This window comes from Arachis ipaensis, chromosome B8, assembly GCF_059453495.1.
Source record: "Arachis ipaensis isolate K30076 ecotype BB chromosome B8, ASM5945349v1, whole genome shotgun sequence".
In the NCBI taxonomy this organism is placed as follows: Eukaryota; Viridiplantae; Streptophyta; class Magnoliopsida; order Fabales; family Fabaceae; genus Arachis; species Arachis ipaensis.
In genome coordinates, this window is record NC_142443.1 from 6,194,513 (window position 1) to 6,208,091 (window position 13,579).

At 30.4% G+C, this 13,579-nt stretch overlaps 1 protein-coding gene across 1 annotated transcript; it reads right to left on the minus strand.

Moving 5' to 3' along the window:
• Window positions 1–7,415: 7,415 nt before the first annotated feature.
• LOC107614362 (zinc finger protein WIP3) lies at window positions 7,416–11,887 on the minus strand. Its single transcript, XM_016316572.3, has 2 exons — window positions 11,130–11,887; window positions 7,416–8,424 (listed from the first exon to the last, which is right to left on the minus strand). The coding sequence occupies exons 1-2, from the start codon at window positions 11,682–11,684 to the stop codon at window positions 7,987–7,989; spliced, it is 993 nt and encodes a 330-aa protein (XP_016172058.1). The 5' UTR covers window positions 11,685–11,887; the 3' UTR covers window positions 7,416–7,986.
• Between the last annotated feature and the right edge of the window lie 1,692 nt (window positions 11,888–13,579).

The window sequence follows — 13,579 nt, forward strand, 5'->3', positions numbered from 1 at the left end:
AAATGATCAACATAGAATGGCTCAATTTGCTGAATTAACTTCAGTCACCCAACAGTTCGATGGTAAGGTTGTGTTAATGGGGGATTTTAATGCCATTTCTAATCAATTGGAGAAAGAAGGTGGGGGTGCTAAATCTCCTTCTTCTATTGAAACCTTTAATAGTTTTATTGATGATAATTCCCTGATTGATATTGGTATGGTCGGAAGACCATTCACTTGGTCAAATAGACGGAGGGGTGATGAGTTGATACAGGAAAGACTGGACCGATTCCTGGTAGGAATTGATTGGCAGCAACTCTATCCCAATGCAACGGTTCTTAGACTGTCAGAATCAGGCTCGGATCACGCCCCTCTTCTCTTAGACTCTAATCCGAGAACTGAGATATCTAAACGCCGATTCAAATTCCAAGAAAGATGGTGTTCCAATGATGAAATAAGGCAGATTGTTAGAGAGGTTTGGCATGAACAGATTGATGGTTCAGCCATGTATATCCTAGCTCAAAAAATAAAACGTTGTCGGCATAAGATTGTCAGATGGCAGCAAGAACACAGATCTAATTCGAAGGTGGAGATTGATTTACTACAGTCGGAATTAGAGGAACTTCGTTTAGCAGGAATTCATGGAGGCGACATCATTTCAAAAATAGAGGACAAACTTGAAAAAGCATTGCAAAATGAGGAATCTTATTGGAAAGATAAGTCTAGAGTCAAATGGCTCAAATCTGGTGATCAGAATACAGCTTTCTTCCATCAGAAATTTAGAAATCGAACCTGAAGGAATAGAATTTGGCAACTAACTGGCAGTGATGGTGAAGTGGCCACTTCAAATGCTGGTATTGCTTCTGTGGCTGAATCTTATTTCAAGGACATCTTTTCCTCCACTTGTCATGAGAACCCTGAACCTCTGTTTACTGATTTTGAACCTAAGGTTACAGCTCACATGAACCGTAGGCTTCAAAGACCAGTAACTATGGAGGAAGTGAAACGCGCAACATTTAGCATTCATCCTCAAAGTGCTCTAGGAGATGATGGTATGACAGCAAAATTTTTTCAAAGCTTCTGGAACATACTTAGTGGTGATGTGTTTCGAGCAGTTAAGAGCTTCTTTTCTGGGGGCAGAATCTTGAAGGGTTTTAACCACACTCAGATCTGTCTTATTCCCAAGATTTCTGATGCTAAAGATATGACTCAGGTAAGACCAATAAGCCTATCTTCAGTCTTTTACAAGATTATCTCCAAAGTATTTGTACATAGGCTTCAGGGTATGATGAATAGACTAATTAGCCCTACGCAGAGTGCTTTTATTAAAGGCAGATTAATCTCTGATAATATCCTAATTGCTCACGAGTGTATGCATTACTTGAAGAACAAAAAAAGGGGTCTCGAAAATGAAATGGCGCTAAAATTAGATATGAGTAAGGCATATGATAGGGTAGAATGGCACTTTCTTTGGTTTATATTAGAGAAGTTTGGTTTTGACTCCCGGTGGATCATGTGGATTCGAGAATTAGTGACAACTGTTTCTTATTCTGTTATTGTGGAAGGACAACCTTATGGTTTCTTCAAACCAAATAGAGGTATTCGACAAGGAGATCCTCTATCCCCCTATCTTTTTCTTTTCTGTGCAGAAGGTCTCTCCTTCTTGCTACACAAGGCAGAACAAAACAGACTAATTCAGGGTCTTCAGATACATAGGCGATGTCCCAAGGTCAACCACCTCCTATTTGCTGATGATTCCATCTTATTCTGTAAGGCTAATCCTGAAGCATGTTTAAATATCCTGCATTTATTGAATTCTTATGAAAGCATCAGTGGCCAGAGGGTAAATCTTAATAAATCTGCTGCATTCTTTAGCCACAACACTCCCTCCACTACTCGTACACTACTGGCTAACTCTATGAATATTAATCATATTGGGGCTCAGGATAAATACCTTGGTTTGCCTTCTACAGTCTCTAAATCGAAAAAGGCTTCTTTTAGTATGATCAAAGAAAAGATTCGGAAAAGAATCCAAGGGTGGAAGCGCAATCTTCTTTCGTCAGGTGGTAGACAGATATTGCTTAAGGAAGTGGGAGAAGCTATTCCTATTTATACATTGTCTTACTTCAAGTTGCATGATGGTTTAATTTCAGAAATTCACTCTCTACTTTCTCAGTTCTGGTGGGGACAAAAAGGTTCTGAAAGGCGGATGGCTTGGATTAGCTGGGACACTATGACTCGCCCATGAAAAGAAGGAGGCCTTGGATTTAAAGATCTCAGAATCCAAAATCTGGCGCTTTTAGGCAAACAGTTTTGGCGACTTGTAACACAGCCTACTTCCTTATTATCCAAAATACTAAGAGGTAAATACTTTAGTAATGGAAATGCTATAACGGCAGAAATTGGAGTCTTACCTTCTTGGGGATGGAGGAGCATACTGGAAGGCCGAAAGATTGTTGAAAAAGGCCTTAATTGGGATGTGGGTACGGGTGAGAATATCCGAACCTTTGAGGATCCTTGGCTGCCTCCTCCGTATTCTTTAATAATTTCTGACATGCCAAATAGACAGGCTATTTCTGAGTTGGTTCCAAGAGTTAAAGATCTAATTACTGAAGATAGGAATTGGAATCAGAATCTCATTCAAGAATTATTTCCCCAAGACGTTGCAAACAGGATTTTGTCAGTTAAAATTCAGCAGGGTAGGGACAAATTGCAATGGGATTTGAACAAATCCAAGCAATATGATACAGCTTCAGGTTACAGAATTGGCTATTTATTTTACCATCTGCTTCTGGAGCTTTGCCCTAATTATATGCAGCAGAAAAAGCCGTGGATTGATCTATGGAAGTTGAACTTGCCTCACAAAATTAAGCTATTTATCTGGAAAGCTCTCCATGGCTGACTTCCGGTGCTTGCTCAGATTCAACACCGCATCCCATCTATATCACCAATATGCCCTTGCTGTCATGAAGCAACGGAAACAGTCACTCATTGTTTAATCGATTGCCCTAGAATTAAAGACGTATGGTCTCAGAGTTATCTTCGTGACTGTCTTCCCCCTCAGAGTTCTAACGACTTTTGGACATGGTGGACTGCATCAACAGAGATACTTAACCCGTTGAAGAATGCTGACCGTAATCCTCAATTGCTTGCCATCATTTGCTGGAACTGCTGGAAAGCTCGCAACCAGTTGATTTTTGAAGGTTCTACTTCTATGCCGTCTGCCATTCTAGCAAGCTCTGTCAAGTTGCTCCGTGAAATCCAAAGAACTCCCAGTTTAGGTCGTCATCTCCATGAGACAAGCTCTTAGTTGCATGCAATTGGATTTATCATTTTTTCTTCTTTAAGATTTTTCTTCGTTTTTCGACCACGCACCGTCGGATGAATATCTTCAGTGTAGTGTTTTTGGGAAATCCCCACCTTTTATTATACTGTCCTACTTTTGGACATCTTTATATTTTATTTTTTAATAATTAATGAAATATAACCTATTATCTTTGGAAAAAAAAAATATCGATCGGTTGGTTGAACTCCTTTTATAAAATCATTAGAAATAATTTTAAAATAATTAGAATGAGAATTGAACTTGATATTTTTAGAGTATGAATGTTTCTACACACAACTATTAATAACTATAGTATGGTTAATTTTATGATTTTGTACTATATACATTTATATATAAAAATGTGACTTGAAAGATAAGGCATGCTTGACAAAACGCTAATTATGTATAATCAAAGATAGTGAGTTTAACCTTTAGTTGTGACAGACCAATCATAGAACGGGAGTTTTTAGATTGTTTGTGGTTTTTTTTTAATTATAAAATATATATTTTTATGATATATTTAATATTTAATACGTGTAAATCCTAATAATATTAGTGAATTTTGAACTACATAAATAAATCACTAATATAATATGAGAATTATCAAATTAAATCAAGCCTGCTAAAAATAAATAATACTCCAAGAATTGGTATAGTAGGAGAGAAAATTTAAAATTAAAAGCACAGGCAAACAGTTGTAGAATGTGTTGACTGTTGAGTCTTTTTTTTTCTGGTAATATATGTGGGCCGAAGCCCAAATAGAAGGAAAAAAAAACTGATTACATCATAATTAAACAGGGGAAAGCTCGTGAAAAAAATGGAAAAAGCTAATCAATTTGGACTCGTCAAAAGGATAGCTCGCTGGTCCTCATTGGCTGACAACAGATTGATTTGCGACGAATTAGTTAATGTGAGAAAAAATAATAATAATAAACTGAGCAAGCTAATCGCTTACCTCTTCTTCTATAATTTGTATAATCCAAAAAAGTTCTCTCTAATTAGCTTATAATCCATTAGCTGGTTCTTCTCCTGTTGCGTCACGAAATTCTATGCATCTTTTATTTACTATGATCTGTTTGTCGTTCTCTCCTTGTGCTATAGCCAAGTTTCCAGCTAGTTCATCCAAATATATCTCTTAATATTGATAATTAATGCATGACACAAACTTTATTATTAAAAAATGGATCACATCGCATAATATTTCTATGCTAAACCCTGTTAATGATACTATCCAATCTATCTCCACTTTGTTAAATTAAAATATTGTTGTTACTCTAGAGTGTAGCTAAATTAGTGCAGTTAATAAAGATGGTGGCTTGATCTTTCTAACGTTTTTTACCCGACAAAGAATGGTGGAGGTCCCTTATCTTTCAAGAGCCAAATCCAACCTCCCACCTTTCTTTTTCGTTTTTTTCTTTTCTTTTCTTTTTTGGAATTATTAAGTCAATCAAGCCAGCTCAAAAGAATCCAAATTACAAAAACCTTTTTACTCTTTTTCCTTTATCATATAAGGATCACGTTTCATTTTAAGAAAAATTATGCTTTATATGTTTAAAATTTAAAATTCTAAACTTTAAATTTTATTTTATATTAAATATTTTAATTTTTCAAAATATTATAGATATACTAAAATTAATTGCCATGTATTTATATTTTTAAAATATATTTTTTATACACTTAACTAACACGATTGTTTAAATTTATGATTTTTATAAGATTCATTTATATTAATAAAAAATATATTTTTGTAATTTTGTCATTTATTTTTCTTTCCTTTTTACCCTTCTGTCCCCTTGCCCTTCTTCCTTCTTCTCTTTCCCTCCGCCTGCCTTGCATCATCATCATCCACTGCCACCCCTCACAACCACCACCACCACCACCAACACTGCTTCTTCCACATACGGTACTATACTGCCCCAAACCAACAACTAAAGGAGCAGGCACACTCCCTCGGCAGCTCCTCTCCGTTGTCGACGACAATCCCCGGCCCGCCTCGATCTTGCTATCGACGGTGGCTACGAGGTGGATGATGGACCCGGAGTTCAACCTTGTGAAAGGGTGAGGTGGTGCCATTGCTGCCGAAACTGCAAGCCAGGACCGAATGGAAGAGATTCTCGTTGAGGCCTTCACCCCGCCATTCATATGTCGATGCATGGGAAAGGAGAAAGCATGACGAGTGAAGGGTAAAAGTGGAAAAATAGAAGAAACGATAATCTTAGAAAAAATAATTTGTGATAAGGAAAAAAGGATAAACCAAAAAAATGAATTGAAATTAAATATAAAATATATATTGAAATTAAAATAAAACAAAAAAATATATTGAAATCGAATAGAAAGAGAATTTTTTTAATTTGATTTTGTGATACAATAAGAGAGCGACTCTTTAACCTAATTTGTTTATATTATAATTTAAAAATGGACTTTGTTAGGCAAACAATGGCTGATACAATAAAAAAGCGACTCTTTAACCTAATTTGTTTATATCATAATTTAAAAATGGATTTTGTTAGGTAGACAATGACTTTTGTGACCAATGGACTCTAAAATTGGCCAAATAAAGTAAAAACACACTACACCTTTAAATTATCCACCTAAATCTTAATATTAGGATAACTATTCGCACACTTAATGAATTAAACATCCGATATATCTATTGTTCACATTATTTAGTATTTTCATTGTCTACCTATACTTTTTCTTTAAAATTGAATTGAAGGGACTCACTCAACATTTTACCCAATTTCCGAATGTAACAATAGAGACTCACTCAATCTCACATGTTCGCACCATAGTTTCATCATGAAACTAAAAAGGGATATTTTTACAATTCTAATCATTTAATATGACGACGATAATAATTTAAGATATATTTATAACTTCTTATTAGTTTAAAATAAAGAAAATCCTAAATTTACCAATATAAAACTCAATTCAGTAATTAAATAAACAAAATTAAAATACATTGAATCAAATTAAATATTTTAAAAATATAAATTAATAATTTTTAAGTAATATTTAAAATCTTCGTATTAAAAACATGTATCAATTTGACTAATTCTTTACAGTGAATTCTTATGAAACATTTTGTGTAAATAAAAAAAATAAAACTTAAAAATAAATAATCATTTCATATATAACATGTAAATAAATGATAAATGCTTTTATATAAAATTAATAATTGTGAGCTGTTAGATAACAATTTAGTCAAACATATCAAATTATCTAATAATTCTTAATTAATAACTTCACACAAAGACAATTATATATAAATTTTTACGTAAATAAATACAAAGAATTAAATTTTAATTAGTAAATATTAATTTTTTAATTTAATTTTTTAGAAAATTTAAAACTTAAAACTAAAATTTAAAATGAAAAATTAATTTTAAAAACTTGCCGATATTAATAAAAAAAATTAGCTCACTAGTAGTTTAACTCCTAAAATATATATTTTCCTTCTTTAAACAAAAGATGGTCCCTGTGAACACCATCTCTTTTTGTTTGCTTTTGATGTTAGTATGAACATACTGTAAGTATGGGAGAACGTAACTGCGATATATATGTGTCAATTTGAATTATTCTTTATAATGGAATATATAATTATATATGATGATATCATATGATATTCCCAAAATAGACTCTCCGTGACCTAAAAATGGGATCATGCATGTATGGTAGAGGACTAAAAATTTCGGCTCCACTACTTTAGACATTAATTATTTAGCAACATTTTTTCATTAATTTCAATTATTAATCTTGATGATGTAGAAAAAGTTCATCCCCAATAATTATATATGTTTTCCACTCTCATATAAAATAATTAATTATAATCTTTTCAGTAACTTTATATTTATTTTCTTCTCATCTGAATACATAACTTGCTATAACATCTTAAATTCTTAATTAAATTGTAATGTTTTTACTTGTTTCATATGACAAGGACACCTTTGGTTTCACATTTTGCATATACTCTTTATATATTAATAATAAGTGGATAATTATGAATTTGAATTCATCTAAAAAATTTCACATATAAGAGCAAATTAAATATGAGAAAGATTTAATTTCAAACACTCATCATACACACTAAATTAAAAAAAATCAATCAAAATATGAGAAAGATTTCAAACACTTTAATTAAGTTCTTAACAATAATATCCGAGGATTACATAGTAGTTCAGTAATGAAGCATTTAAATTTCCTTCGTTCAAATACAGGCACACATACATGCTAATTAATTCTGATATTCGAAGAAAATTCATATGCTTCATCACTTGAGATAACCTTCTTATTCATTAATCAACAATCAAATAAGCAAACTAACTCATCAATCATCATCCATGCATATCTCTCTCTATATATAAAATTAATAAAGCTGCAATTAAGCTAAGTGCTCGGTAGCAAACCGCTCCCTATATTTTCATGCCCCACAAGCATCAATATTGCTGAGAATTTTTTGTTACTGAGCACAAGCTAGTGCAGAAATCATGGTTTTAAATTGAAGTTACATCTATCATTGTTGTAATACTTTTTGTATCAACATTATTTCCAAGCATTACAACTGCAACCATAATTTAAAACCATGACATATATATATATAACTTAATTATGCATGGGAATATATAATGTTAGTTATTAGATGGTGTATATATATATATTTAAATAGGAGGAATTTAATTGAACTACTTAGGTTCATCTTCATCAGAGCCAGTGGTAATGCATTCCTTCTCATCCTCAAAACCTTCAAGAGAAGGATGAGGAGAGTGACCCTTACCAAAGGATCTAATGTGATCCTTAAGGGACCTCTTATGCTTGAAATCGGAACCACAAGTGCAATACCAAAGCTTACCACAGTTCTTCTCATGAGTCCTCCAATCACCTTTAACAGCAAATGTTTTGCCACATTTTCTACACATGAAGGGCTTGGTGCCATGCTTTCTCTTGTAGTGTGTTTGCAGAGTTCTGAAATCCTTCAATGGCTTTGCCCTTGGATGGTTGATGTTGTTCTTGCAACCTTGTGCACAACAATAACATGGTAGCCTTAGCATTGCCGCAGGTTGTGTTCCTCTCAGTGAGTCTGGCCCTTTCCTGAATTCCGAACCATGCCCCCACATATGCATCTGCATGCCAATTCAATTTATCAACACTACTTTCATCCACATAAACTCTATTTAAGTATATGTTATTGGTGGGAAATGGATACTCTCTAGTTTTTTTAACACTTGGTAGAATTCAATGTGATCTCTCATTTTTTATTTTATAAGTGAGACCAAAAATAAATAAGAGAGAGTAATGAATAATTAGATTAAACACTGCATACCATTCAATTTTTTTTTTTTACCGGAGAGGATCCACTTCCGTTATTAATGAATTACTTCGTATATATAAAGTAGGATTTAAATAAGAGAAATCGATAAATAAATTCTTAATCTTTTATTTCAAAAACTAATAAATTATTAACTAATTAAAAATATAAAAACGTCCTTTATTTTATTTAAAAAATAGACATTTAAGTCTCTCTTAAAAACTTAATTATTTTTATATATTTTGGACGAAATGTTTCGTATTTAATAAACATTTAAGTCTCTCTTAAACTTAATTATCTTTATATATTTTGGACGAAAAGATTTAAATATTTTGTATTTAAAAGATGAATAATATTTTTGTATTTTTAATTAATCAAAAATCAATGTGTCTTCAAATTAAAAAAATTAAAAATCTTTTTTTTTAATATTTATTTAAAAAAACAAATGAACTAATTTCTTGACAAATTTTTTAAAAAATTGCTTAAATTCAATTATATGCCAATTCAATTATATGCCCTACTAACTAAGTAGCAATGTCGTGTCCTAGTTTTGGCTATATATTGTTGTCACTTAGCTAATTGTTAATAATCTTACCCAATCTAAGGGGGACAACCGGAAAAAGGAACTAGCTAATTTGTCTTCAAAAAGCTAGTGCTACTACATGTTATGAATTATTATATATTTATTTTTTCATGTATACTAATCTATATCTTCAAGATTTGGAACTGCATGCTCAATATGCAATCACGGGTGATATAGCTAGATGAAAAAATTATATTAGGAGAAATTTAATTTATCAGATCAATTATTATATATTATTAGACCAAAAATATTAATCACATTTATGTTAAATATGCTAAGATGTTAAGTGTATCAAATTTCAAAAGTGATGCCGATCGCTAAAAAATCACCCACAATATATAACTAATATAAAAAATATTATGTACATAAAAAAAATATTAAATTAATTATTATATATTTGTATATAAATACATATATTATTTAATTTATTTTAAATATGTATTTGATATCTTAATATGTATTTTATATCGATAGTTAATTTAATGGTTATTTTTTGTGTAGAAGTAATATAATTGAATTAATAATTATGTTCCCTTCTAGTATCATATATAGCTTTTTTTTTTTTTTCTATTTGTTGAAAATTAGGTGTAATTAACAAGTGAATTTCAATATTTAAAAAAAATGTAGCAAAAGCTAAGGTTCAAATAAGAATGAGGGAAATTATTGAGTCTCTCAATTAGCATATTAATAGAGATACTAATTTTCATTATTTGAAAGAAAAAGAAAGGTTGATAAGAATTTGCTAAGAGCAAAGATCCTTATTTACATAGAGATTTTATCATCATTCATCAAATGCTATTCACTCTTGTGGCTTGCGGGTTTCAACATATATATAAAAAGAGAAGCTAATAAATACATGGGTAGAAATCCTAATGGAGCCTTTTACAAAAAGTAATGAAGGCCTAAAGGGAATATGCTATAGTCGGCAACACGAATTCTAATCTCAAATCAAATCTTTCTTAATAAAGTGAAAAAAAGAAATCAAAAATAAAAATTAAAGCAAAAGAAAAAGACAGTCATGATCATGTGTTTGCATGGTCGTGAAAATTCATTTCAATGATTTATAATGTCTTATTCTTGATGATTATATCTTTATCCTAGTCATCATAATCATCACGTAAAACATCTACACGTTGGTGTCAAAGAACTTACAGGAGATTCAACTTGAAGTGCACTAGTAGCTATGGTTCTAATCATTCTTAATTTGCCTTTGAAATAAATATATGGCAATAATAATTAAGAGATGAAAAATTGGAATAATAATGTGAAAACATATTCATGCACTCAGATATATATGTAGGTCTAATAATGTTGAGATAGATGAACTAAAAATAGCATTGCATATAGACATAAATCAACAACTATATATCTGTGGAAAAATATAGATAGACAATAAAAATACTAAATAATGTGAATAATAGATATATTAGATGTTCATTTTCCTAGGTGTACATATGGTTATTTTAATATTAAGATTTAGATGATTAATTTAGAGGTGTAATATGTTTTTATTTGATTGGTAGTTGTTCATGTTGTTCAAAATGGTCATTGTTTACCTAACATTTTTCTATATTTATATATCTAGCCTTAAAATAAAATAAAAAAGGAAAGAATTTAAAGACTATATGTGTGATTGTAAAGGAAATCGAAATTGATATCTAAGTTGAGACTGTGGTTAATTTTCTTTTGAAATATCTTTGAAATCTCACAACATTCCAAAATTAAAGGAACTACTACTGGTCAAACTAAATTCCCAATTTATAAACATGTATGCATGATGTTAATATGGTTTCTTAGAAGATTCTAGGTTCAATTGGTTTCTATATGTAAAATTAAGTACTTAATTAGATAATCTCAAATAATAAAAATAGTTAGAAGAAATAATTAAACATGAAGATTAGGGGTTTGTAAAGTTGAGAAAGTGATGAGGAATGAACCTGCATATTGTTATATCTGTTGAAAGTTTTGCTGCAAATGGAGCAAGCAAACTGCATAGGTCCAACAAGGATTTGTGAAGGACTTGGTATCCAAAACCTCTTATTCTCTTCCTGCTTTAACCACCAATTCTCCAATAATCTTCTCTCCAATAACTTTTCTTCTTCTTCTTCTTCTTCTTCTTTTTCTTTTTCTTTTTCTTCCTCCTCCTTAACATGCAAAACCTTCTTTTTCTCATCATCATCAGCAGCAACAACTCCTACTGTGTTGTTTGTTGGTAATCCAATGTGCAAAGCCACAGTCATCAACTGTTGTTGTTGTTCCACCTTCTCTTCTTTCACCTCAATACCTTCTTCGTCTTCTTCTTCTTCCTTCTTCTTTAAAATGGGAAAAAACTCTATAGTTTCTCGGTGTTCATCAGTGACACAGGGAGGTGGAGTTTGTGATGATAAAAATAGTGAACTAGTTAGAGATGAAGATGGTTTGAGCCACTCAATGAAACTTGGGTTGTTATTATTATTGTGACGGTATAAATTCTTATTTTCCCTCAAACCCATTTCAGAGAGAGAAAGAAGGAAAGAGCGAGTGAGTCCCTTGATTTGTGAAATCAAATCCTGGCTCTGATCACTTCAAAAAAGGATCGGAGGAGCTGCTATATATCCAAAACTTTAATTTGTGTCAGAAAAAGCCAGCACTTATATATAAAAGGAAGCCTTTATGCAACTTTTTTTTTTTACCCCTTACTTTTTCTTTCTTTTTTCCTTAGTGAGAAAAGAGATTGGTAGGGGATAGAAAATGACATGCCAAACACCACTCACCAATATTACTAGAAAAGAATAATCATCCTACACTAGTGTGTATATATATATATTGATATAAAAAAATATTATGTATATATTAAAATTAGTTACTAAAATTAATTATTATATATTTATTTATAAATATAAATATAATTTAATTTATTTTTAATGTATATTTTATATTTTAATATATATTTAATATTAATAATTAATTTTAATCATTAATTTTATTATATATGTAACATAATTTATTGATATAGTTTTTTTTACATGACTATATTAAACGGTGGAAATTGTTGCCAATAATAAATTAATCAATCATACTACGTGTTTATTAATAAAAATTTGTCATTAAATCAATTATTAATATAAAATACATATTAAAAATAAATTAAATAAAATATATATTTATATAAAAATATACAATAATTAATTTGATGATTGATTTGGTATGCACAGAATTTTTTTTTTTAAATCAATAACTATCAATATGATCATTGTGTAAAAAAAAATTCGAAAATTAAGAGAAATTAATTGTGCTATTAAATTTGTATTTTTTATTATATGTGAATTCTCTCTATTAATTTAATTTAAGAGTTATTAAATTTTTTACTTTATTAACCATTTTTAATTTTAGAAGTCATTTTTAATTAAATGATGATCTATTTATGCACTATTAATATATGTACTCCAATAAAATTCTATTATTAGTGTGAAAGCTAAGCTTTTATTACAAACCACTACTTGGTAATAGATATAGTGTGAAGCGAATGAGTTTTAACCCCTTTTTTTCTTTTCTTTGTTTCATTCTAACATTTTAATGGAATTTGACCCATCCACAGCAAGCTACTTAAGCACACCCGGATTTTCTCCAACATTGACCTTAAGCAAGTGATCTCAAATGAGAATATGAAAGCACATAGATGTGCATTTTGGTCAATACCTAAACGGAGAAAAATATTGTAAAATGACGAACAAAAAGTAATTAATTAACAAGGACCTACAGAGAGAATGTTGTCTTATTATATATTTTTTTTTAAAATAATATATGCATCGTGTTGGTTACCTTCAATAAATCAATAATTAAAGGGAAGAAAATGACGCTTAATTGTTGGTTGATTATGGCTGCCGCATCAACCGATATATATACGTGTATATTTCAATTTTTTTTTCCGTAACAACAGGTATATATATTTCATCATCATAGAATCAGATAGAATGAATATCAGATATTAGATGCTAAATAAAATGCAACGTCTTATATATTATGTTTGCCTCATCCTCAACGTGTTCATAAAGTACAAAATTGTCCAGTATTCCCTTTTACCCATAAAAAATTCTCCACTAAATTTAGACAAACAACTTTTTCTTGGGTAACTACATAGTAGTTGAATGGTAATGTTACGTAATCAAAAAATTATAAACAATAAACAAAAATACATATTTTATAATATTTTTATGATTTAATTATTCTATTGGTCCTATAATTTTGTACAATTTTTAATTAGGTTCCTATACTTTTTTTCTTTTTAATTGGTCCTGCACCAAATTTTTTTTTTCAATTAAATCCCTCTTAGTAGTAATTGGCTTAATTTTATAGGAACCCAACTAAAAAAAAAATTAGCACAGGGACCTAAATAAAAGAACAAAAA